Raw genomic sequence first — 26,469 nt, 5'->3', positions numbered from 1 at the left:
CTTATCTAGAAACCATCCCGCTGATGAGCCTCTGTTGTTGTGGCCAATAGTGATTTTCTTCAGCCGTCCCAGGTTTGGAGCCTCTATTGTAAACTTGTCCTCCGAGCCGCGCTCAAAGTTGTCTTTGTTGTCGCTGTCAAGTCGTCTCTCGCCTTTCATAAGACACATCATGTTTCAGAACGACTATCAAACACATTTATCACAATGAAGTTGTCACTGCAGATATTATCTGAGCAGTATATATCAAATAATGGAGCAATAAGTGGAGGTAAACATGAGACACCCTTGTCTAACATTACAATGTGCATTCACAAAGTTACAGACCACCTTCACTCTACATTTTATGTTGAAGCCTGATGCTATAGTTGGGAAAAAACCTTTTATATTTTCAATAATCTACAACTAGTACCCCATCATGACAAAGTGGAATCAGAATTTTAGAACCTTTTTTCAAATCTATCAAAAATAAAAAAACTGAAATATCATTTTAACATAAGTGGTCAGACCATTTGAAAAGACACTGTAATTTTTTTTTAGCTCAGATTCCTCCCATTTCTCTGAAGCTTGGCTGAGATGTTCCTACATTAACATTTCTACCACCTGATTTGGAAAAGCACACACCTCTCTGTAGAAGGCCTCACAGCCGACAATGCATATCAAAGCAAAAACCAAGCCATGAGGTTAAAGGAGCTGCCTGCAGAGCTCAGAGACAGGATTGTTGACAGGCACAGATCTGGGGAAGGCTACAAAAAAGTCTGTTGCCCTGAGAGTTCCCCGGAGAAAAGTGTCCTCCATGATTCTCAAAGCTGGTTGCCCAGCCAAAGTGAGCAATCGGGGGAGATGGGCCTTAGTGAGAGAGGGGTCCAAGAATGAGGTAAATCTAAGTAAAATCAGAGATCCTGTGTGGAGATGGGACAAAGTTCAAGATGGACAACCGTAAGGTCTTTCTTAACTGACTGCTCAGTGTGGCCTGGCAATCAGCTCTCGGAGGAGTCCTGGTTGTGCCAAACTTCTTCTTTTTGACAATTATGGTGATCTGTGCCTGTCAAAAGTCCTGTCATGGTATAACTGCATTTCATTGGCTGGCCAGCTGGTCTGACCCAAACCCCATAATGAATCTCTGGAGAAATGTCAAGAGGTTGACGACAATCCAGACAAGCTGAAGGCTGCTATCAGAGCAACCTGGGCTTCATAATCCCCCAGCAGTGCCATAGAGTGATGGCCTCTATACCACCTGCATTGATGCAGTAGTTTGAACAAAAGCAGCCCTGACCAAGTATTGAGTGCATAAATGAGCACCGTTTTCCAGAAGATCACTTCTTTCAGGTGATTTGTAATCCATCCATTTTCTATACAGCTTATCCCATTAGGGGTCACGGGGGGCTGGAGCCTATCTCAGCTGTCACTGGGTGAGAGGCGGGGTACACCCTGGACTAGTCGCCAGTCAGGGCTGACATATAGAGACAAACAACCATGCACACTTGCACTCACACCTACGGTCAATTCAGAGTCACCAATTAACCAAATGAGCATGTTCTTGAAAACTATGACTTGTGTTTAAGGCAACATCTCACAGACTTGGTTCAAACATATAACGTATGGGACAATCCGGCCTACCTGTGTCACCGTTCTCCCCAAAGATGTTGAGAAAGACATCAGCATCAGTTCCACTTCCCTTCATGTCAGCAGTGAACACACTCACTATGTATTTGTTCACTGCAAAACAGGAATATGACACAGTTATCAAAAGTCACAATGATTCGTCTTTGCACCAAAGTTAGAATAGTTTGGGATTTTTCATTAGTTTTTATTTTCACTTTGTTTTCTCTTCCTGTGTTCAATTTCAGTTTAATTTTAATTTGTTTTTACTGCTGGTTTGTACGTTTAGTTTAGATCTTATTTGCAAAAATGCTTCGTTTTAGTTTAGTTTTTATTAGTTTTAATGTTAGTTTTAGTTTTTCAAATACATTTCAAAGCTGAGTGAACATTATACATTTTTAAAGACATATTCAAACAGGCTACTCTTCACTCATCATTTTATTTATTTAAAGATGATGCTTGACTACAACTCCAGACATAAAACTACCATTGTGCAAAGTCTTAACCAACCAATTCAGGCCATTTTACACTCCCCAGACATGGGTGTAGGTGCCAGTCAGTATGGTTGTGTCGAAGACTAAAACTAAGGATATTTTGTCTCTCAATTTTTATTTCATTTTAGTTAGTTTCGTAAGCACACATACAGTTTTAGTTAGTTTTCGTTTTTGGTAAGCTTAGTTTAAATTAGGGCTGAACGATTTGCAAAAATTATCTAATTGGGATTTTTTTCCAAAATATTGCAATTTAATATACGATTATTCTTGGGTTAATTTTATGTCTTTTTCAACGAATTCAAGCAATAAAAAATGGCTCCTTTCCCACATCATTCCTACTTCTCACTCCTAAATTTCCTCCTTTATCCACTCCTATCAGATAAAGACATAAAAGCCCCTCTAATGATGCATAAAACTTATCAAAAGAAATCTTGTCAGCACACAATCACAGTGAGTTGAAGCTTTTCTTGTTTTTTGGTTTTCTACCCTGAGATTGGTTTTAATTTAAATATTCCAAACACTGCATGCATGCTTCTTTGTGTGAAACAGCCACATTACTCTGACAACTCCCTTACAGCAAGGTGTCCGCGTGTGTTTATCTGAACCTTGGCTTCACCGCGCTCTGCTTGATTAGCTGCAGCTTCTGAAATGTCAGATCACATTGCAACACATGCGCTGGTTCACCCGAGGATTACACTGTGATACAATTAAATTACAACCTAACACAGTCGGATATCAGACACCTTTGTGTACACAAGGCCAGACACAAGGTGATAACACTGTCAAGTTTGTACTGAAGTTTATTTTCTCTTTATTTGTGTGCGTTTTAGTTTCAGTTTCCTTTCTTTGTGTAGTACTAGCTTTTGGACATGAAAAAATAAAAACTTTACAGCCTAGTATTTTTGCAGCTCTTAGAGGTATGTGGAATTTCAATCAACTGTTGAATGTTAGTTTTAACCTTTGTTAACCTCCGTGTCTGTTCTGTGTTATTAGTTTTTCCGGTGACCTACATTTTGGGACGTCCATGGGGTTCAGGCTTCCCAGCAGGTCCCTGACAAACAGGTTGTCGGCCTCCTCTCGACTTAGCCAGTTGTTGCAGGGGAAATAGAAGCGCAGATGTGGTCGGATCATGTCGGTCACCACAACCCTGTCCAAGAACCAGCTGGCGCTCATCCCTGTGTTATCGTGTTCGATCCTGGGGAGTCAAACATCAGAGTGGGGCATGAATTCGCTCTGCTTGTAACCACAGAAGAGCTTGCAACATCAAACGCTGTAAGTCCTTTGTTTTTCCTCAGTTCATTTTCTCATCTGCAGCGATTAATACAGTAAATAAGATCATTGTGGCTCAGAAATAAAAACAGAATGAAAAAGAGCAGTATAACCCTTTACCATATAGCTCTAGGTGGCAATAAATACAGACCAGGCACCTTCTTTGACATATAAGACTCAACATCTTCTCGAGCAGGGGTGTCAAACTCAAGACCCGGGGGCCAATGGTACTGCAAGATCATATCATATTTCTATTGTAATTAGCCTGCTGGTATGAGGTCTGCAGATTTACTACAGTATAAACGTGCAAACTTAACCTTTGAAAGGTGAAAAAGGAAAAGTAAAAATATTTAGATAAAAAGTCAGAAATGTGGAAAAGAAATCAGTTTGTTTTCATTTCATATTTTCAATTTTGCATCTCACAATCAAATTTATTGTTGGATTTTTTATTTCATATTTTGACCTTTAAAATTCACAATTTTGACTTTTTACATTAAAATTCAACCTTTTAAATTCACAGTCATGAATTCAAAGACATATTTGGATCTTTTTTTAACTCACTGTTTCAAACTTGACCTCACCTTTTGACCTTTTCAACTCCTAACTATGACTTTTAATCCCACATTTAGACCTTTTAGCCTCACAATTCAAAATTTAACTCATATTTTTACCTTTTAGACTCATGATTTTGAATTTTATGTATTATTTCCATTCTTAAAACTCCCAACTTTGACTTTCTGTCATATATTTGCCCTCTAAAATCATTATTTTGACTTTGAATTTTGTGTTTTGACCTCTTGAACTAATATGTTTAAATTTCATCTCAGATTTTGAGCTGTTAAACTAGTAATTTTGACTTTTTTAAAATCTGAAACCATTTATCATCAGTGCTCAGTTACTTTCCCCATTTTTTACTGGTGCAAACGACAGTTTATGGTTAAATGTTAACCCTGTTAGGCTCTCAGGTTAGACCTAAATTCAGACTCCGGCCCCTGCTGTGATTAAGTTTAACACCCCTGTCCTAGACTCACAAGAGTTTTAAAACAGATCTGAGATCTGCTAAATTAAGCCCAAACTTAGGCTATTATTTACTTTATTTTTCCTGCAGCTAGAATTATTGAGGGAAATTCTACATGGATAGGTGGAAAAGATTGATGGTGTTTGAATAACAACCTGGCATGATCATCATGCACATAATGAGGCAGCTTCCTTCTCTTTCTTGTTCTTTACCTCTCATTCTTGGATACTGTGGATACCTCTGACTACACTTAGCATTCACATAAAGATAAAAACTGTCATTATAGGGTCAGATGATGCCTTATCTGCATTGTCCTTTCTTATTCATGATCTACCTCCTTAGAACTCCCTACCCTTCCAGCAGAAAAAATCTGAAGCATGCTGAAGAACAACGTTAAGCTGGGATTGTTTTGTTAGAGATTGTACAATGTACTGTGTTAAAAGCAACATTCCCGTTGTTCTTTCCCCGAGCCGCAGTGCAGCATCTCCACGTACGCATTCATTGACTTTTAAATGTGCTCTCCTGTCTTATTCCACTATTTATGTATGATGGCTTTGATGCAACTCAGCCTCCTTTGGAGTGAGAAACTAACACACAACAACAGATGGGACTTAACCCTCTGTCACCGGGTGAAATCCTTTGATGGCCTGCAGCACAGCTGGGAAAAAAGTGAGAAATGTTTCAGTGTGATCCTCTCAGCAAGCTTCTGTCATCCGGTGTGAGGTATTTTTAACACAACTGTGATGTTGTGAACTGATGTGTTTCTTGGGTATCTGCTGTAGTACAGTACAGTACCTCAACTTCTTCAGGGGCCCCGCGTTGTGTGTTTTAATACGGAAAACATCAGTCTTGTTCTTCTCAAATGCAGTTCGGCTTCTGCAAAATTAAAGAAACGGGGTAAATGTCACACTGGGAGAAAGTAAAAGAGTGTTTATAGAAGATAAGAGAAATGTGTCCCTTCAGACTGAGCTAGATTACAGTGCTGGTAGAAAAGACAGCCAACTAAACTGAACTCTGGAGCAATAAATTACATCTCCTGACTTAATCTGGCTTAGCGTGCCCTGGTGGTTATGGCACTGGTATAATCTGAAACCTTCTAGAGCCCAGCCACTTCGATGCCTCCTCCTCCTCCTCATGTACTCCTACCCCTCACAGAGACCAACGAGGCGCCTGTGTGTGCAGAGTAGCCCTTCTGCCAACCACAGCGAATCAGACACCATCTTTTTCATTAACCGAGAATGCTTGCCTTTGTCTCTGACCCACATCTCCATCTGTTCTCCTCTACTCAACCCAAAGACAATGCCAAGGCTCTTATAATTAAGGTGCATGGTGTCATATACTGTAATAAAAAACTGCCAGGAATTTACTCATGAATATTCACTCATGAATACATGCCCTTTATCTGTTTCCTGTTTCTAAATCAACTGTGAGACAACGATGAGGGAGATGATATGAGAAAGCAAACCCAATGCAAACTTTGAAATTCATGCAGTTTTAATTTGTATTAACTACAATGAATTTCCAAAGAGTTGCATTTTTCATCTGCGTCAGCAGACGTAGCAGTCCTCCCTTACCTGTATCATGTTGTCAAAAGTTCTTCAGTGTTTACACAATACAGGCAGGACCTAATTTATATCGGAGTAAGGTGAAACTCCTAGCTAAGCAGAGTGTTTATTAAATGTGAAAGTAGGTCATCAACGTTCATGTATAGTGTTTCCTTAGCTGAGGAACGCTGCAGCTACAGAGCATGGAGACACTGAATACATGGCATGTTGACGCTCAGTGAAGTGGATGAACGAGACCACCACAAGGTGTGTGTGACAAGGTCCAGTGTGGCTCACAATAAGATAGTATATCCTATACGCTGCAGAGGTAACCCTATCTGTCAATCAATGTGTGCAGAGATAAAGGGAGCCTGCTGCTGATAAGATCCCCTGAGAGTCATCTGATCATACTCAGAAATGACATGATGGTCTTCTTTCATGAATGGAAAAGAAGACCAGCCATGTCACATAGTTCCTCCTTACTCCAGATATTCTGTGTCCGACAATTGATGTGACTGTATAGAGGAGGGATTCCTGCACTGCATTCAAACTGTTGTTATGGTGATGATGATGCCTTTTCTGTCATAGAACCGTTTCAGTGTTTCAGTGGTTTTCACTTTAAGGCTGTTCATACTGCACATCAGTTCAATGTGGAGCAGGAATGTTCCTCCATACAGTGTTATTTGCAAAATACAAGCCAACACAAGGACAGAACTGTATCCATCCTTTTTGCAGACTGATTGGAAAATACCTCTTTTCTGTGCTGAAGGATCAGAGAGGGTAAAGAAGATTACAGGTTAATAGCTGACATTATAAAAAAGTAGCAAACTAGCTGGGCTCAATCAAATCAGCAAAACACTGATTGGAATAAGCCGTTGAAGGAAAATATAATATGGTTCAGCAATATCAAATGAAACCCTGTGGAACTTACTTGCTTGCCAGGTGAACCTTAGGTGTGATGCCAAAATCTCCAAAAAGCGTGACAAACACATTAGCATCTGTCCCAGCTCCTTTCACGTCACCAGTGACGACGACAACCTCGTATACTGGAAAGAGAGGAAAGTGGAGATCAGATAGATGGAGTTAAATCTGAACTGTGCCGTATAAAAACTTCTGAGGTAAGAACTGGACAATATCATCTGTATATATTAAATGTGGCATTCCCCAAGGCTCCATTTTAGGGCCTATTTTATTTGTATTAGATATGGTCTCCCAAGGCTCGTTTTTTAATGTGTCGTCCTGTATCACTGCTCTGCTGATATTTACACAATATTTGATCCATCACGTTCATGCAACAGTTCCTGCTAACTGAATTCATTTCAGCTGTTCCTTTACCCTGCTGTCTTTTTTTGTTAAAGACCCTGTAAAGTGAAAATAAATCTGTGTTTAGGTTTGTTGTATGACAGGTCACTGTGTTATGAACCCCTAGTTCAAATTTCAGTCAAATAAAACATCTCCAAGTTTCTTTGAAATCATGAAGCAGTAAAAACTGCTACAGGATGGTGTCGGCATGTCGGTTGAATGAGCTGAAGCCACGCCCACTCAGGAGAAATAGGATCCTCTCATATTTAAACTAGAAAAGTACTCAGAGAGCGCAGACCTCTGCCATCAGCCCTATCTCCCATTTGCAAAGACTCCTTTAATAAATTCCTGGATCTGTCCCCATATTCCCCCCACCATGGCGTTCGCCAATTACTCCCTCCACCGTGGGGTGGAAACATGGTGAGGCAAAGCATTGGCTCCATTATGGGTGGACTGTCATGGTGGAAGCATTGCCTGCCGGTGCCAACAGATGCACTGACAGTCTCACCCATGGTCTCACAGGACGACTGGAAGTCATGGCAGAAGGAGAATTTTCCTCTATTCCTCCCAGCATTATGATTATTCTCGCTACAATTCGCTTTCTTTCTGTTATGCTCCAACTCGTCTCCTCGACTGGGCGTGCGTCTTTCCAACTCTAAAAACTCCAAAACTTTGAATAGAAACATACCCACAAATGCTGCTGGGATTGAAGTTACTCATGTCCGCCATCTCCTGGTGTAAAGTGGTAACAGCGCAGACCTCCGCTGTCTGTGTCAGAAAAGAGACAAAGTCCATTTTCTTGCTCAAATCTCTGTAATAGATTTGGCAAATTTACCTCACAATGACAAAAAAAAACAGCATTTAACTGACTGTTAACTTTCAATAAAGGCAGTGACATCAGCTAACAACAGACTGGACTGCTCTGTGATTTTATATTGTAGTGTTAGAGGGGTGGGGTCATTCCCTACTGTGGGCTAGTGACATCACCAGCTCACATATTTGCCCTGCCCAAATTAAACCCAGCCAGGAAAGAGGTGAAAAACTTTTTAACAGGTTAAGGGCGCTTTCACATTAGGCCCAGTTGTTTCAAACCACACATTGGTGCGATCCCCCCCCCCCCGCTGGCTTGCTTTCACACTAGCAACATTGATCAGTGCCCGGGCCCACTTGCGTATGTACTCAGTCTGAAACAGCAGGTGGCAGTATGCACGTAGCTGGTTTACAACCCCAATAAGGAGGAGAAAGAAGAAGAAGCTACCATGGCAACCACTGGGGTCATGACCTCAGTGAAGACTGTTTTTGTTTTGAGCCGGCAAAAATTCCATCCTGCAGCCATGGAGGATTTAAAATCACTTTTTAAAATGCCAGCAACGTCGCTCTGTCCCGTACCTGGGTGCAGTTGCATTCACATCTCATCTGAACCGAGCCAGAGTCCACTTGAATCGTGCCTGAGACCACCTCCCCAAGTGGGCCCAGGACCAGTGACCAGGCGCGGTTCGTTTGCATTCACACTACCACAATGAACTGGACTTTGGGCTCAAGTGCACTCGGATCCGGGACTGGGCCCCTAATGTGAAAGCACCCTTAATCCAGACTTCAGTCACATGTAGATCTCAGTGTTTTCATATGTTAACAGCAGCTATGTTCCAATATATCTCATGTGTTAAGACACAGATTTTGGATTTACCTTTACAGAGTCTTTAATTTCTACATGATTCCTGTATTATTGCTTTATTTCTGATTTTATCATTATAGTTGCTATAGTTAAGTATCATCACTGTTATTGTGCATTGTATATACCACCTTTTTATTGCAGTTCCTAACATATTTGAATCATATTTGCCTGTGCTAACTCAGGATCACAACTGCAAACTAAACTGTAAAGCACTTAGGGCCAAAGCCTGATTCTAAAGGACGTATTGTTGACTGAACTTGACTTGTGATGAATAAATGTATTTAGGTCACAGAGGGACTATTCTGAAAGTTAAGCCTTGAGTAAAAGGGCAAACACAAAGTCGCATCCTCAGACAGTGCCCAATAATCTATAAACATTAGGTAGCATTATGTTTCCTTCCATGCACGTGTGCCAGGGAATTCAATGCGGCGAATCTGCAGCGAATCCATGTCTGGTGTGATACATCAGCCAAGAATCTCTCACATTTCACAAATGTGTCTCCTCGTCTGACCATGGGGTTGATGGGAAGGTAAACAGGCAGAAAACTGAGCAGTCTGCCACAGTCTGTGTTATTTAAGGTGTTTGGGAGGTTCAGGGAAAGAGAAGGTGGGCACTTTTTACATTTTCAGCCATTTATAGAAAAGTTTAAATACACCACATTAGACTAGAATTCACTGAAAGGATTGGTATCGAACTTTGTGCAGACATTTGAGTTAAGCCAAAGATGAGCTGTGATCACTTTTGGTGAGATCTACCTAGACACGTTTTTCCAAAACCACCATCAGGGCAAAACTTAAATTCGCACGCTGATAGTTAAAGATCTTGAGTACAGCATCTTGTTCTTTGTTTAGAGCTAGTAAGCAAAAATTAGAATGCTAAGAAAATAACAAAAGCATTAAATTCTGAGGACCAAAAACGTGTTGCACCCAGAGCTGCAATGAGAGCTTTAGAATATAAGCTAGAAACCAAATGTCCATTGCCTGTTGAGTCTTTCTCTTCTAGACTTCACAGAGGAAGCGAAAAAAAGGAGCAACCTCCAAACAATAAACTCCTCAAGGTGCACGACAAAAAAGACTTACTAAAAAAGGAGGAGTCAGCATTCAAAAATGTCCTTTTAGGTAGTCTTATTTAGGCAAGGCACAACGGACGTGTTTTGACTCGTGGTCTTCAGCATTGAACGCCAAAGAAGACCACAAGTCGAAACGCGTCTGTTGTGCCTTGCCTAAATAAAACTACCTACAAGGACATTTTTGAGTGCTGACACCGTCTCTTCTAGACTTCAGCCAAATCCTGTACAAGTCCTGTTTCCCAAGAGGTCACTGCTTTGTTTTTTTTCTTTTCTTCTTTATTTTTTCGTTCAATCATTTTTGGGCTTTTAGGCCTCATTCAGATAGGAATCGACTCCACACTACTTGACTGAGGACTCATCCCATGCACACAGGCACCCATCCCACCAACCAACCATCCATGCTGCAGGCACACCCCTTTGTAAATTGCTTGGTAACCTTTGAACTGTAAGTCATAGGCACTAACTTGTTTTTTTCTAGGGAAAGCTCTGTGTTGTGCCTTTCTAAATATGTTCTTCATGTATTCGTAGCTCTTACAGAACATTTTCTAGTGAGCCCAGAACTTGGCTGTCTTCCTGGGGTCTCTGAAGACAGCCTTGCCGCATACAACAAGAAGTGACACAGTTTAGAAAAACATGAATAACTTTTGAACCATACGTTATAGAGACCTGCTCTTTTTCCCCTGAAAGCTGACCATTTTGCCATTCATTTGCTACCATCAATGTCTCCGTAGCCCTTAAGGACATCATTATAGCGAGCCCAGAACTTCAGTGAATTTTCGGGGTCTTTAAAGATGAAATCCACTGCAGCGTATTTTTGTTCATTTTTAATCCATTTTTGATATTTTACTTTGGCTTTCTTCAGTGGATAGCGCCATATTTGTTGAGCGCAATGTTTATATGTAATGCATTGTGGGAGTTGTAGTTGACTAGTCGTTTATCTACTGCTTAAAGGAACAGCACAAATGAATCTAACGGCAAAAAAAGCGCATGGATTTGTTTTGTATATATGAAGATATTTTCAAAACTGTTTGTAACAGAATATTTATTTTTTCACTGTTTTGTCCCCAAGAGATGGGACAACAAGTATGTGCAAAGAAAAGGCTTTGTCACTATTGTTTATTGTGTGTTATCAATGAAAATCTTTGAGTTTCAAATTCCAATTTGTTTTTTTATTTTGTCTTTAAAGTCCTACAACTTTTTCAAAATTCAAGTGACATTACTGTAGTAGATATATTCTTAAAGCCCAGATTGTCCTGAAAAAAAAAAGATGTATCGAGCTTGACTGCGCACAACACGGTTGATGTTTTATAAGCTTTTTAAGAAAAAAGTCCAGATGAGACATGATGATGAAAAAAATAGCTCTAAGGGTTAATAGCTGGTGCAATGATGCTCTACTTTCTGGATGTAAACCAGAATTGTGGACAGATGGCATGTCATACTGCAGATTGCTTTGGTATTATTCTGATCTTGATGGTGAAGATAAAGTTGTATAAGTGGCATAAAACCACTGAACCTGAGCTATGCATAACCAGCACAGACATATGGATGTTTTATTTGTAAGGCTCTGCAGAAACGTAGCCATTCTATTGGACCTGAGTGCCATATTTGATGGTTTCACAGAACAGAATAAGGCAGTACTGTAAAAAAGAATGATGCTGTGAAAGGCTGACTACCATCACATGAATTCTGAGACTATTATCATCTTATATAGACAGGCCTGAAGGACTCCTTTGAAGCCTGCAGAGGCATCTGTGGACTCAGTGAATTGAGGCTTTAGACAGCCTTCAGTATTGGCAGACTTCCCAGGGAACTAGCTGTAAGGTCTGCCAGTCTGCGAGAGCAAAGACAGAAACATGAGTAGACTGTGCTTGTTGCTATTTTTAACTTTTAACATGCATCATGGTCTGAACATTCACATCTTCTCACTATGAGAGCCAGTTTTCAGCCAAGTTTTGTCACCATGAATCCAGTATGTGGACTATGACTAATCAAATTTGCAATTTCCAAGAATCCCTTCTCAAAGAAAGATTTTAAATTTTTTAAGAGAAGCCAAATCCACAGAGCATCGTGTGTTTGAGTTACAGAAACAGCATTAAATCTTCAGCTGGAGATTACTCAGTGATTGGCTGTTGCCTGTGACACAACAGCTTGGTATATGCAGAGGTAATTCTATAGTCCTGCTGCATCACGGTACGTAAATGTAAACTCCTCTCTTCCGTGGTTATGTAAGGTAAACTAGAAAGAACACAGGGCATTCTGGGACTTTTCAGAGAGTATCAGTGAGGGATGTCCACCCTATACACAGGTAGGCAGATTTCTAAATAAATGAAGATAGAGTAGAGAATGAATCCAGTAAAGGAAATCCTTAAGAGGCACAGATAGAGAAACAGACTGAAGTAGGCACAGACCTGATAAAGAGCAATTTGACCAAACCCAAGTCTGCCGGGGACATTGATACCTAATTAACAGTAATCAGCGCTATTAGAACCAGATTAAAGAGAAAGAGAGACAACTGATAAAATCAGATCGACAATGGCCTGGTAAAACTGAGCCTTGATAATGTCCCTGGAGTGTTGGAGACCTGAGTGCACCACTGTGGTAAGGAAGTGAGTGAACACTCATGCATCACTGCTGCTGATGCTACATAATGATACTAAACTGCTCCTTTCATTGACTACTCAAGGATCAGACGCTAAAAGCACATTAACTGTGATCATTTACTTTATGGTGGCAGTTCTCAAGCTGGGAATCTGCAGGCAAATACAATATAATGTCCCATTTTCAGCACTCACTGTCAACATAATGAAGGTAAGAGGATGAAAAAGCTTTAAAAGTCAGATGTTTATGCTTTTATGTGCAATTTTACCATCAAAAAACACCTCCAAATACAGCTGAGTGCTTCTTTTTTTAAATTCTCTGTGGAGACTTGTTATTTTGGAAAGTGCTTCATATACTTCTAGTTTGTTTTGCCAAACAAGTTTCTTTAGAAAAACTTTGTTCACAGAGGCTTGGCTTTCCATCTAAAGTGTGTTTTGGTATCTGACTTCAAATAGAGCTTATTTGTGATCAACTTTTTTGAGAAACTTTACTGGTGGTATTTCCAGGACTGTGTTTAAACCAACCTGCCAATTTTAAAAGGATCTCTACATGGTTGTAGTTTCATTCTCATATGGTCCATTTCAATGGAATACTTCCAAAGATATACAACCAAATACTGCATAAAAATACAGGCATTTCTATGGTCTAAGACATGGTCAGCAACAAAAAAATCTGTTTATGTCTAAACTTAAAACAAAAAGTAAGGCCATTTGTGTTCGGTACATTATTCATTTGTTGTAACAATGCTTCTTGGTAATAAATCCTATACTGTTGGAAAGCCTGTTTATTACCCTTTTAAATGATGCCACATTTGTAAGGATCATGCATTTGTGGGATGAGCAGCAGAGCTGAGTATGTGGGCTGCGCCCATGAAAAATGTGCCAAATCTTCTTAACACTTGTGTGTCTTTGTTCTGATATCTGAAGCAGGCCGGCAGATAATCATTTCAGGCTAAACTATTATCGTTTCTTAGCCCTACAAGATATTTTTGTAATTATAACAGCATTTGATCCAGAAAGCAGGAACACAATGTATTCTTAAAATGAAAACTGTCCTGTCTGTACATGTAAGGCAAGGCAAAGTTAGGTCAGTTCAGATATTGCCCCATGCAAGTCCAAGTCTGCGATTTATCTCAGCCTTGCACTCAGCAGCTCGATGGACTTCACTGCACCATTCACAGACACAGATTTGATGGCATCATCCAAGACATCCAAATCCTCTAACAATCCTCTTTGTTTTGAGCCAGGAGACGTGCATTCATCCTCCTCACTTAGCCAACTAAGAGCCCTCGCAGGGACATCTACAGTCTCCACGAGCTTTACAACTTCATCAGTAAAGTCCAGATCGAGGATCTGAACATCGCCAAATGACTCTCCACAGTTCACTGCGCCTGTTCACCCCATTATCCAGTCCATACAGATACCGAAGAATGTAGGGGCTAGACGCATCCCTGCCTCACCACAGAATCAAGTGGGAACAAGTCAGAGGTGAAGCCACCACAGCTCACAGCACTCTCTGTACCAGAATATAGTGCAGACATCAGCTGGATGAGCGAATGTAGGATCCTGCAGAGCTCCAGAATCCTCCAGCGGGCATTTCTACTCACTGAGTTCAACACCTTCAGGATGTGAAATCCAAAAAGCGATCAGTGAGGACCCTAAGTGCCAGGACATGGTCTACTGTAGGATATAGTCAGGATGTAGTCAGACAACTAGAAAATTGCTACACAGGCTCAAGTCCATTCATCATTAACCACAAAAAGAAACACCTCACAATTTCTAGATGCTGGATAACAGAAGAGGAGGAAATTACTCACCTGACACGCCAGATGGATTTGTTTCACACATCCATCTGGTAAAACCTCTAATACAGAGTGTTTGGGAAAGGGCAGAACCATTGAAAAGCAACTCAGAGTGTGGTTGGATGAATGTTCTGTCTGTCACATCTTTACAGGCCAGTCGGAGCAACAAAACGCGTGACATGGCCACTAGCGAGTTGCGCCCCTGTCGAGGAGTAAGTTCCATAGAGAACTGCATAACATGAACAATGGCGACTGTAGACATGTCAGTACAAGACTTTGTCGTTTTTGAAAACAACCCAGTGCTGTCCTTTGCTCTTCTTTAAACGGAGAAATGTCATCAAGATCTGACAAAAAGTGTCGCTTTAGCAGCATTCACGCTACTGTCTTCCACCACAACTGCACCGGCCTCTTGTTGCTGCTTGCTTACGTCACGACTCAGCGGCACCCAAAAGTACTGCCCCTCTTTGCTGATTGGTCCTGTCATTTTCTAACTGGGCCCAAACGATTCAGATGGGAGCTTTGCAAGATGGATTCAGCAGCAAGAAACATGGAAACGGGCGTATCCATCTGCTTCACAAGGTTAGGAAAATACACCAGTAGCACACATATTTATCTACATTCTTAATGTCAGACTACGGTACATCAAAAGCATTTTTTCTGGCTAGATGCATCCACTAGATTTACCAGACTAAGGACTTATACCTTGTGTTTTTGGTTATTTCTCTGACCCAGGAAATCCCTGTTAAATTATCATTTCGGTTCAAACCTTGGTATTTTTCCTGACCTAAAAAATCCGCCTTTGTTCTTAGATTTACCAATGTGTGACTTATTTGTGAAGGTTCTCTGTCATCAAGGTAACGGTTCTTCTAAGTTCTCATTTGAGAAATTTCTTCAATGAAAACTGATTAAAAAAACTGCAACCAATTTTCCTAACAATGTATAAATTTATCAAAATAATATTTTGACAATATTATTTTATTTCCTAGGATAACATTACTGACTTTTACCTCCACCAAGGAGGTTATGTGATGAGCAGAGTTTGTTTGTTTGTTTGTTAGAAACATAAATCAAAAAGTTGTAAATGGATTTTGATGAAATTTTAAGGAAATGTCAGAAATGGCATAAGGGAGAACTGATTAGATTTTGGGAGTGATCCGGATCATCATCTTTATCCAGGATTTTTTTGAAGGATTCTGTACTATTGGGATATAGGGCTAATGGCGGAGGTCTGCGCTGTTACCACTTTACACCAGGAGATGGCGGACATGAGTAACTTCAATCCCAGCAGCATTTGTGGGTGTGTTTCTATTAAAAGTTTTGGAGTTTTTAGAGTTTGAAAGACGCACGCCCGTCGAGGAGAGAGAAAGACAGCGAATTGTAGCGAGAATACTCACAATGCTGGGAGGAATAGAGGAATATTCACCCTCTGCCATGACTTCCAATCGTCCGGTGAGACCATGGGCGAGACTGTCAGTGCATCTGTTGGCACCAGCAGGCAATGCTTCCACCATGATAGTCGCCACATAGTGAAGCCAATGCTTTGCCTCACCAAGTCTCCACACCATGGTGGGGGGAATAATCGGTGAATGCTGTGGTGGGGGGCACATGGGGATGGATCCAGGAATTTTTTAAAGGCTTCATCACTAATGGGAGATAGGTCTGTGCTCTCCGAGTGCTTTTCTAGTTTCTTTTCTGTAATCAGTTCTTTAAGTTGGTTTTTCAAGATTTTGAGAATCTAACTCATTATCAAAGAAACCCGTCCCAACTTTTCAAAGTCAAGATCTAGAAAAAAACAACAACCGAAAGCCAAAATCAAATTTCCAGATGCATGTCCACTCTGGGTTTGGTAAGCATCAACATGTGTCTTTGAGTCTACATTTCTACATTTGTGGCTTTCTTTGGATTTCAGTTCTTACTTCATTCTTAACAACTGAGATGTATTAAACAAAGTTAATTACGGCTGTAAAAGAGAATAAAAAATAAGCTTCGATTTCATATTTTTTCCTGTTCCTAGAATCACCTAGAGGTCTTCTTTTCCCTAATCTTAATCCTGCAGGATCTTGCCCCTCTGGTTTAAAAATCTCTGATCTGCTGTGAGAATGATCCTCTAGCTCCTGGCCTTACATCTGGCCCCTGCGGTTCTCCCAGCCCCTGAGTCTGGGCCGGCACCCAGCACCTGTCTGCCGTGGAGCTTCTGTTTGGCGCCATTCATGTAGAACATAACTGAGCTCTCATCCAAGAACAATCACAGAGGGCTTCCACCTGGAATTAATATGCTCTGAGGCTGAGCTAAAGGGTACGGTAGGAAATCTGATTTATCAAGCTGGAACTAAAGATATAATGTAACTGACATCAGAAATACAACAGAATGTTCAAACCTTACCTTTCTTTTTGAAGTACTCGTCCTCATATCCATCAGATGAGTCAGTGTGATACCCCAGCAGCTCATTCTGGTAGATCACAGCATAGTCTACCTGCTTATTTTTGGATTTCTTCCCTTTTTTCTTTTTATCATCATCACTGTCTGCCGACCCCTTCTTTGCCTTCTTTTTCTTCTTTTTCTTGGAGTCTTCCTCCTCTTCCTGCTCCTCAATCAGCGGCTCCTCGTCATCATCGTGAGACTTTTTCTTCTTCTTGCCATCTTTCGACTTCTTATCCTTGGATCCCATCTCCTCTTCTCCTTCTGGATTCTCTGTGGAGGATTTCTTCTTCTTTTTCTTCTTCTCCTCCTTCGCTCCCTCAGTCACTTCCTCTTTGAGCTTCTCTGATTTCTCCTTTTTGGAATCGGTCTTAGGGTCATTATTGTTTTGCTCACCTTCATCAGCTTCATTTTCAATCACAGCATCAGCTTCAGCATCATCATCTTGCTTCTTTTTCTTCTTTTTCTCTTTGCTTTTTTCACTCTCTTTTTTCTTCTTCTCTTTCTCTTGGGCCTCCTGGTTGTCAGAGTCGTCTGCGATCTTGTGTTTCTTCCGACCCTTCTCTCCCTTTGAGCTGTCCCCATGGGTCACACCTTTGCTCCTCTCCTTTAACTTTGGCTCCGTTTCCTCTACTTCGTCATCAACTTCTTCGGTTTCTTCTGAAGCTGTGGATTTTTTCTGTTTCGACGGCATCTTTTATTCATCCACTTCCCTGGCCTTTAGTTTCGTAAGTGCTGCCTTGAGTTTCTAATAGTGTAAGACAATTCATTTGACCCTTGGCTTCAGGGAGGTTCTGAGATGTTCAGGTGCAGAGCCACTTGATTGTGTGAAGCTGCAGGCAGACAGACTAAGGACATACACATGTAGCAATGGCTGCATGGATGCCTCCCACCTTGGCAATATATATGGCCATACAACCAAACAACACACTACTCATGAAAAATTACTGTCATCTCAGCACTCACGTGACCCACAGGAGAAAGCCCTGTGAAAAAGGAGCCTTGCACAGAGAACTTATCCCCTCAGCCACGGCACTCTCCATTATTCATGGTGTTAGGATCGCTTTACGTGCCGGGGGCGTCTCGCTTTTACCTGCAGTCACACGCACGCCGACAGGTGGACACACACCTAAACACATAAACGCACACATACACAAACCTGACTTAACATTTCCTCTTTGTTTGATCTTATACAACTTACGTGTAGCAATGTTTATGATTCCCATTTATAATCCCTTATTAACTTCAGTGAATTGACTATAACCATGAGCTGTTTTCATGCATGCAATCCTGAAAATTTGAATAAAATTCTACAAAAGCATGCACATGACATTTTACAAATTTACACAAGTCCCCTATGACAGGAAGTTTCCCTGACAGAAAGAGGAAGCTGTGGCTGTAATGTTTTCAAATGACAAATGATATTACAGTTTTTCACTTTTATATCAGTGCAGCTTGTTTTTGGACATTCTCACAGCATCAAAATATGAGTGCATGGCTCATACTGGTAAACAGAGACAATGGATGAGGCTGCTTAACCCTTTATCTACTGAGCCAGCGCCAGTGTTGTGTTTTATATGTCTGGGGTATTATTACCATAACTCTGTCAAAGTTTGTCTGATCAGAAAAATTCCAACGGTATTGGAAAGCTGAGAAATGTGGGCATGTGCCTATGTATGGTTCATTACGGTACTTGCAGCAATATGAAGTGGGCATTTATAGCAAAACACCAGAAGTATCGCGAGACTGCTCCACGGATTCTCAACACTGTAACTCCTCCAAAGTTTGCTCAATCTAAAAAATTCCAACGCTGACAGAGAGCTGAGAATCTGTGCTTTCCGGCAATATATGATGTGTGGTATATATATTACAGTAATGTCGAACAGCACCACGATAACGGCAGCTTTGGCAGAAGATGAGTAAGAAAGGAGAGTGAAGGAAGAGAGTAAAAGGAGAGCGAGTGAGAGTGGTGTTTTGTTTTAAAAAAAAATAGCGTTAGATAGTGGCATTTGTGCATGTCTGTCATGTGCAATAACAACATGTTACTGAGAATGTTGAGAATGCATTTTTCCACCTTATTTGCACTAATTGTCGCCTATGTATGTAATTATCTTTTGCACTGTGTTTTGCACACCCAGAGTCCTAGACTCCAAAAATGACTGGTGATTGTTCTAAACATGTATAGGTTCACATTTCAAATGTCAAATCAAAACTTCATGAGCAATAACAAAATTTCTTCTCATAAAAGAAGAAAAACAAGTCCGTTTTGTGTTTTTCTTCTTTTAAACTGCCGACAATTCCATATAATGTGCAATAATCAATAACCAGATGTTAAAAAGTCAAGTTCAAGTACTCCTGGGAAAAGGGACCAAAGCTCTCAGACTTAGGGCGTTTCCTGACTATTTTACAGCCATAATAACTAAATATGTCCAAAGCACCATTTTTAGACTAAATAGGTAAAGGGTTATGCACATGTTATTACTGGTCACATGACATCTTCACCCCACCCTCACTTCTAAATTCCTGACTTTTCCCTGACTTTAGCTTTCACCTCAGCTCATCCTGATGTAAACCGGAGGGTTTTACTAGCAACCCAGTAGGGAAAAGTTATCATAATAATTGGAATTATCTGCATTCACACATGCAGCTCAGGTGATCATTTAGGGAATTTTACAGTATATGTGAAGACAATCAAAGAAGTCAATATGCATGCAGCAGCTTAATCCCTGCATTCATTTTAACAGGGTTCTTGCTGGTAGTTGAACCATGTTTATTCTTCTCTCATTGGCCCTCATTTATCAAACATGCTTACACTTGAGATTTGGTTGTACGCTCCCTACAGTCTGGAGCAGTTTTAGGCTGGCTATCTCCTGTTTGTGTGCTGCTTCTTTTCATAGCAAAAACATAATTTTATAACCCTATCTCAAGTGCTGACCATGTTTTTAAACCCCCCCCCCCCCCAAAAAAAAAACAAAACATTGATATATTGTAAACTTAGCATTGCAAATTATGATATCAAGTTGGGTATATAAATAAAATATTCTAATATTAGGGTCAGGGGATAAAGTATAATCTGCTTTTCTGTCAAAACCAATAAAAGAAAAAATGAAAAGTGGCACCCTTTTTTTCCTTTTTTTGTTTTCAACCAAAAACGAAAAAAAGAAAAAACATTTTTTTGTTGCTGTTTTTTTTTCTTTCTTTCTGAACAAAACACGAAAAAACTCAAATCAAATAACGGCCTGATATTGGTTTTTGGATTTTCCCTTTTTCATTTTGCCGTTTTAAGTCTGGAAACTAAGAAACGGAAGCATGTGACCATGAGGTAAATGGACTCCCTATCAAAATAAAATCCAAACTTATAAATTAATAATAAGAAGATAGGTTACGTTAAATAGCGCTTTCATCTTGAACAATGTTACAGTGTTTATACACCATTAGACTCATTATGATAATTTCAGGAAATAGAAATAAAAAAATAAAATAAAATAAATAATAATAATAATATTGCGTGGCCACGGAATATTTAATGCGTGGACATGAGATTGTTAATGCGTGGCTACGTGTTAATTCACCTTCACGATCAGTGTGGTGTGGCACTCTGGTTGATGCTATTTAATAGACTATTGGTCATGATATAAATAAATACACCGGACCTGTGTGAGAAATTTTATCCTAACTGTGGACCTAAAAGCACTATTTAACGCAACTTATCTCTTTATTATTATTAATTTATAAGTTTGGATTTTATTTTGGTAGGGAGTCCATTTACCTCATGGTCATGTGCTTCTGTTTCTTCGTTTCCACATCTAAAATGGCAAAACAAAAAAGGAAAATCCAAAAACCAATATCAGGCCGTTATTTGATTTTAGTTTTTTTATTTTTTGTTCAGAAAGAAAAAAAAAGTTTTTTCGTCTATGGTTGAAAACAAAAAAAGGAAAAAGGCCATTTTTCGTGTTTTCGTTTATTAGTTTTGACAGAAACACTAATTATACTTTAGTTCCCTAACTGGCCCACTGAACTGTGAACATACATGGGCAAATTATATAAATGACGACTGTTTTCACCCACCACATTTATCAGCAACTGCTAAGTCGTACGCTGTGATTGGCCAGATATGCACATTTCATAACTCACATGTGGACCCTGTTGTAAGATGATTTCTACACCCAAATTTGCGCTGGCCTCTTTGGAAGTTTGATTAATGGGGGCCAGTATGAATCTTTGCTCAAAGCTGTTTCACTTTTATCATTAGGCCAGAAATTATGTCTGTTTCTATCCTGTGAATCTCTAATTTTATTTCATTCTTAAGAGCTACAACAAATATTTTATTTGGCTGTCGATGCAACTAAATTCAGTTCAACTTAAACTCTAAAAGTTTAATTATTTGTCTCTTTGAGAGACAAAATGAAATTTTAACCACAGTAATCCATTTATCTGAAATACATACAAATCTAAAATTGCTCACCAAAATCACCAGTCGATATGAAACAGACCTTTTGTGTCTTTAATATTTGGTTCACAAACTTTTAAGATTGGACACTGTATGTAAACTGCTTTACTGTGTTCAAAACTGTTGGTAAAATATGAATTGTTTAAGTTGTCTTTCAGCTTTGATTAGTAGCATACCATCTTTAGAAAGAGAAAGTAAAAATTCCTCCCTGCTCATTTGTGTTGCATTTCTATCACAGTGGTGTTCATACTGTATCTTCACCTGACCATAAGCCAAATCATCCCATTAGCCTTATTACTGCCACCTGATACCTGACGCTGATATGGAGGTGAAGGACAGAGTTTGGTCATATTGATCTTCAACATCAGGTTACTCAGCCCACAGATGACAGCAGAGAGTCAAACCTCACATGACCCAGTGCAATGAGAAAGCAATCCCCAAACATTAAGGACTCATTTGTCACATCCCAAAGAAAGATGGTAAGATGTGACAAGGGGTCTGATTTTACAAACAGACATCATACATTACCTTCACACATGTCCTGCAGTAGTCAAGGCCAGCATTTCTCAACCTTTCCCTTCCTGGGCATCCTTTATAAAGTCTGTAAAATCTCAAGTCACCCCAGTGAAAATGTACCGATAAAATACAAACACTAAACATTCCTATATGAGCTAAAGGGTTAATTTAGTAATACATGATAAATCCCTAAGGCAAGCTCTTAAAACAACCAAAATGTCACAATATCCACAGAACAGTTCTGTAGATCTTAGAGACACATGTATGTGTTTTGGTACACCTACTGAACTGGAATTAGCCAATTTATTTGCTGACCAAGATTTTATTTGATTTGTGGAAAAAAGCCCATGAGACAAGTTTGATTATGCATGCTGGGAAAGCTAAATGACTGCACATTCAGAGTAATCTCTGGTGGATTTTAAACATTTTGAACCACCTCTGACAATGCCAATAGGCTGGTCTAGGCTTACTCAACAGTGTTGTCTATATTTACTGTATTTACTTGAAGCTCAATTCTTCAACTTTATAACTCTACCCACTTTTATCTATTTATTTTCTGCATAATTTTGGTCTCTATCTGCTTTAACTGTTTAAAAATTGCTTACCTTATGTTTCACCAGTTTCTCCATTACCTTTGTTGAATGCTGCTGTGCTAGCAAGCTATCAGCTAGCTTTTAAGCCACTTAGCTGTCATTTTCAAAAAACTTTAGTTAACTCGACTTTGTATTTTTCAACCATTTATCTATGAGGATATTTTTTTATTTATAAGCCCCGTAATCTTACCATCTAATCTAATAATGACCAACAGTTTAAGTGTCCACTTTGACCGTTTATCAGTGCTTTACCTGTTTTCTCCAACCAAGAGCCTTACTAGCTAGCTAGCTAGCAACGTTTTATATCCTAGCTGTTTGCTAGCCATTACATCAACTTTAAACAATTTCAGTAACGCCTACATTAAGATATTTTTCGTTAATTTAATTATTAAAACGCTATTCGAAGTTTTTGCAGTGGTTTTATATTTCATACATTGACAAGTAAGCTTGTCCAGCTCCATACTTGCGTATTTCTACTGTTATAACTTTGGTGCAATTGTCCAAAATGGGGTATATTTATGTATGTAAACTAAAACTATGTATGAAAGTGTCATTGGAAGTTTTGAGAGAATTTGCTTTGGAATTTTTCAGCATGCTCATGGATATTTGTTTGGAAATTTTTTAGGCAGTTTCATGGAAACTTTGAGGTACTTTTATGAAAATTTATTAGGGTAAAGGGAGCCAGTAATTTTTAGACATTTTCGTGGAAAATTTGAGTAAGTTGCTTGAAAATTTTCTAGTATTTTCATGGAAATTTATTTGTGATGTTTGAACATTTGACTGGGATTTGTTTTTTTTTTTTTTTTTTGTTTTTTCATGGGGGGGGGGGGATTTTCAGGAAAGTATTTTGAAAGACTTTAAGAGGCAGTTCCTTTAAAATTGTTGGGTGTTTGCTTGACATTTTTCAGGAATATACATGGAATTTTGTTGGAAGGTTTTATTTGAATATCCAGTCTTCATGATAAAGTATCACCATAAACTTTGGAGAATATATTAAGGACTTATATTTGATTTTTCTGAAATTTTAGGAAATTTGGGTGGATAACCAGTCCTTGGGATCCATCAAAATGAAAAGAAAAACAACTTTACCGTGTTTCTCAATGACTGTCACCATTTCTAATGTAGGATGATCTCCAACATCTTACCAATATATGCTCTAAAACCAATCTAATTCAGTATTTTCTGCAGAAACAGGACCTTCAGCAGACTTGTGGACATCATCTTTGGTAGAAAAAGAGGGAAAAACTATTTCCTATTCAGGGCCTATTGATCCCAAATAAGTGGGAGAAACTTAAAATACATTCCTAACAAAACCTCAGGTCTCAGGGGCATTCATACCACTGTCATCACAATGTTTTGTTAAATTTGACCTTTTAAAGGTGTCGTGTTTGGTCAAATAAATTCTCCTGCTAAGAAAAAATATCATCTTATTTAGCCTGGTATATTAGACTCTTTGCCACAAAAATCTATGAATTTTCATAAACTCAACAAACGCCTACATAAGACAGTTTAGCTCTCCTCTTTTCATTTTTAAACAGGCTATTTTAGCTTATAACTGTCTAGGCCTACAGTGCATTCAGAAAGTATTCAGACCCCAGGGCCTTAGTAAGAGAGGTGACCAGGAACCAGATGGTCGCTCTGACTGAGCTCCAGAGATCCTGTGTGGAGATGGGACAAAGATCCAGAACAACCATCACTGCTGCTCTACACCAATCTGGGCTTTATGGCAGAGTGGCTAAACAGATCCCTCTCCTGTGCAAAACACATGAAAGCCTGCTTGGAGTTCGCAAACACATATTTCAGTTTTTTAATTTTTCATAAATTTGCAGAAATGTCTAAAATTCTATTTTCACTTTGTCATGATGGGTACTGTCAGTTAAGGAGGATATAAAGATTTGTTCCCATTGTCGCATCAGGCTGCAACGTAACAAAATAGAAAAGTGAGAGGGGTCTGAATACGCTCTGAATGCACTGTATATGCTGATGCTTGGATTGCACCCTTCCCTTCTTTTTTATGTTTTTTTTTTTTTTTGTTTGTTTGTTTTACCTCATTAACCCTGGCATTGATGGTTAATGCACAACTGCATTAAGTCAATGACTGCAATAAAGGAAAAAATAGTATTGGCTGAGTATGGTCTGAATAACTGTCTTTTAGTCATCAGAAGAATATAAAATCTTTAACTAGCTGCTTCAATCATCAGTTCCTATCTGGACTTTTATTCATCTTTCTTGCACTCGTGCACTGGGTAAATGTAGACCTTTAAGGTGCCGCATTGCTGGATGTCAAGTGCAATATTCACAGCCTTCCTTTGCTGAGTCAGTCAGTGAGAGGACACCGACACCACCGACTGCTTAATAATTGAGGTGTTGACAGTAGCTTTGCTTAATGAGCTAATTGCAGGGGACAGAGCAGAGCTTAACTGCTCTAAAATAAGGCAGCTGAATTAGTATCGTGTTTCCACTGTGGCTGTAAGCACGTGGTGGTCAGCGCAAAATCACTGATCAGGCTGCAAATGTACCACTTTTTATGGCATATTAATTATTGAGATATATTTACGAAGGAGCTCTTGCATTAAACTCCCCCACTGAACACCAGTATTCATTTTGGCAGCTATTTTTACCTGCGCCAAGGAGGTTATGTGATCAGGTGGGTTTGTTAGTTAGTTAGTTAGTTAGTTAGTTAGCAACATAACTCAAAAAGTTATGGATGGATTTTGATGAAATTTTAAGGAAATGTCAGAAATGGCATAAGGAAGAACTGATTAGATTTTGGGACTGATCCAGATCACCGTCTGGATCCAGGAATTTTTTAAAGAATTCTGTACTAGTGGAAGAGGGCTAATGGCGGAGGTCTGCACTGTTACCACTTTACACCAGGAGATGGCGGACATGAGTAACTTCAATCCCAGCAGCATTTTGGGTGTGTTTCTATTCAAAGGTTTGGAGTTTTTAGAGTTTGAAAGACACATGCCTGGTCGAGGAGACGAGTCAAAGCGTAAGAGAGAAAGACAACAAATTGTAGCAAGAATACTCACAATGCTGGGAGGAATAGAGGAATATTCACACTCTACCATGACTTCCAGTCGTCCAGTGAGACCATGGGTGAGACTGTCAGTGCATCTGTTGGCACCAGCAGGCAATGCTTCCGCCATGGCAGTCCACATGTAGTGAAGCCAATGCTTTGTCTGGCCATGTTTCTACCCCACTGGGGAGGGAGTAATTGGCGAATGATGTATCGGGGGGCACATGGGGATGAAGCCAGGAATTTACTAAAGGATTCTTCACTATCTGGAAATAGGGCTAATGGTGGAGGTCTGCGCTCTATGAGTGCTTTTCTAGTTAATTTTAGTTTTAGTCTTTAAATTAAATGCATTTTAGTTTTAGTCTTTACTTTTAGTCCAAACATTTATTTTCTTGCCTAAATCTGGTACCAAGTCATGGTAGTGTGCTCTCTGCATCCTGTCTAACCTGGGGTCCCTGCTTTCTACAGCTGAGAGACAGAATAGATACAGATGCATTGCATTTTGACAGATTTACCCATAGTGGAGAAATATCACAGATTTTGAACGTCTGACTTAAACTAAATTACATTTTAGTCTAGTTTAAGTCATCTTGATAAAATCTAAACTTAGTTTTTGGCGGTTTAGTCATCACAGATCTATTTTTGTTAGTCTTAAGGCCCGCACATACTAGAGCGTACTGTGAGCGGAGCTAACTCCACACGGAATTTTAGCAGTGATCAGGGCTTCCATTGTCGAGCGCACTGTGAAATTTCCATGAAATCCTACATTTTCCACAATCCTTGCACGTTGTTTACATTTTTCTGTCATGGCGTCCTACGCTGACGACGAGGAAGAGGAGCTGCTCTGCCTGCTGGCTTTGCAAAGCAGTAAAATCAAGAAACAGTGGTATGTACGGCCATTAAATGCCACAAGAGATGAGGAAGGGGAGTATGCCATGTTGGTGAAGGACATGCGAAGTATTGACGTGGAAAAACAAGTGCGAAATGCAGGTCAGTGTCACATTTAATGCGGGTCGATGTGAAAAACACATGCCGAGCAGTGTTTTGTGTGACACCAGTACGCGGAGCGGAGTCCGCGCAGTCGTAAAATTTGAGCTTTG

The 26,469-nt window shown here is 39.7% G+C and overlaps 1 protein-coding gene across 1 annotated transcript in view; it reads right to left on the bottom strand.

Moving 5' to 3' along the window:
* LOC121525485 (lipoxygenase homology domain-containing protein 1-like) overlaps positions 1–17,482 on the bottom strand; it is a 51,583-nt gene extending 34,101 nt beyond the window's left edge. The window contains exons 1-6 of the mRNA XM_041811515.1: positions 16,753–17,482; positions 6,856–6,970; positions 5,176–5,256; positions 3,104–3,288; positions 1,618–1,716; positions 1–152 (exon numbers count right to left, since the gene is read on the bottom strand). Coding sequence (XP_041667449.1) covers positions 1–152; positions 1,618–1,716; positions 3,104–3,288; positions 5,176–5,256; positions 6,856–6,970; positions 16,753–17,482 — 1,362 coding nt within the window. The remainder of the gene's footprint in view (positions 153–1,617; positions 1,717–3,103; positions 3,289–5,175; positions 5,257–6,855; positions 6,971–16,752) is intronic.
* Between the last annotated feature and the right edge of the window lie 8,987 nt (positions 17,483–26,469).

The sequence above is a fragment of the Cheilinus undulatus genome, linkage group 17 (genome assembly GCF_018320785.1).
Source record: "Cheilinus undulatus linkage group 17, ASM1832078v1, whole genome shotgun sequence".
Taxonomy (NCBI): Eukaryota; Metazoa; Chordata; class Actinopteri; order Labriformes; family Labridae; genus Cheilinus; species Cheilinus undulatus.
The sequence above is the reverse complement of the archived record's forward strand: the minus strand, read 5'-3'. Positions and strand labels throughout refer to the sequence as shown.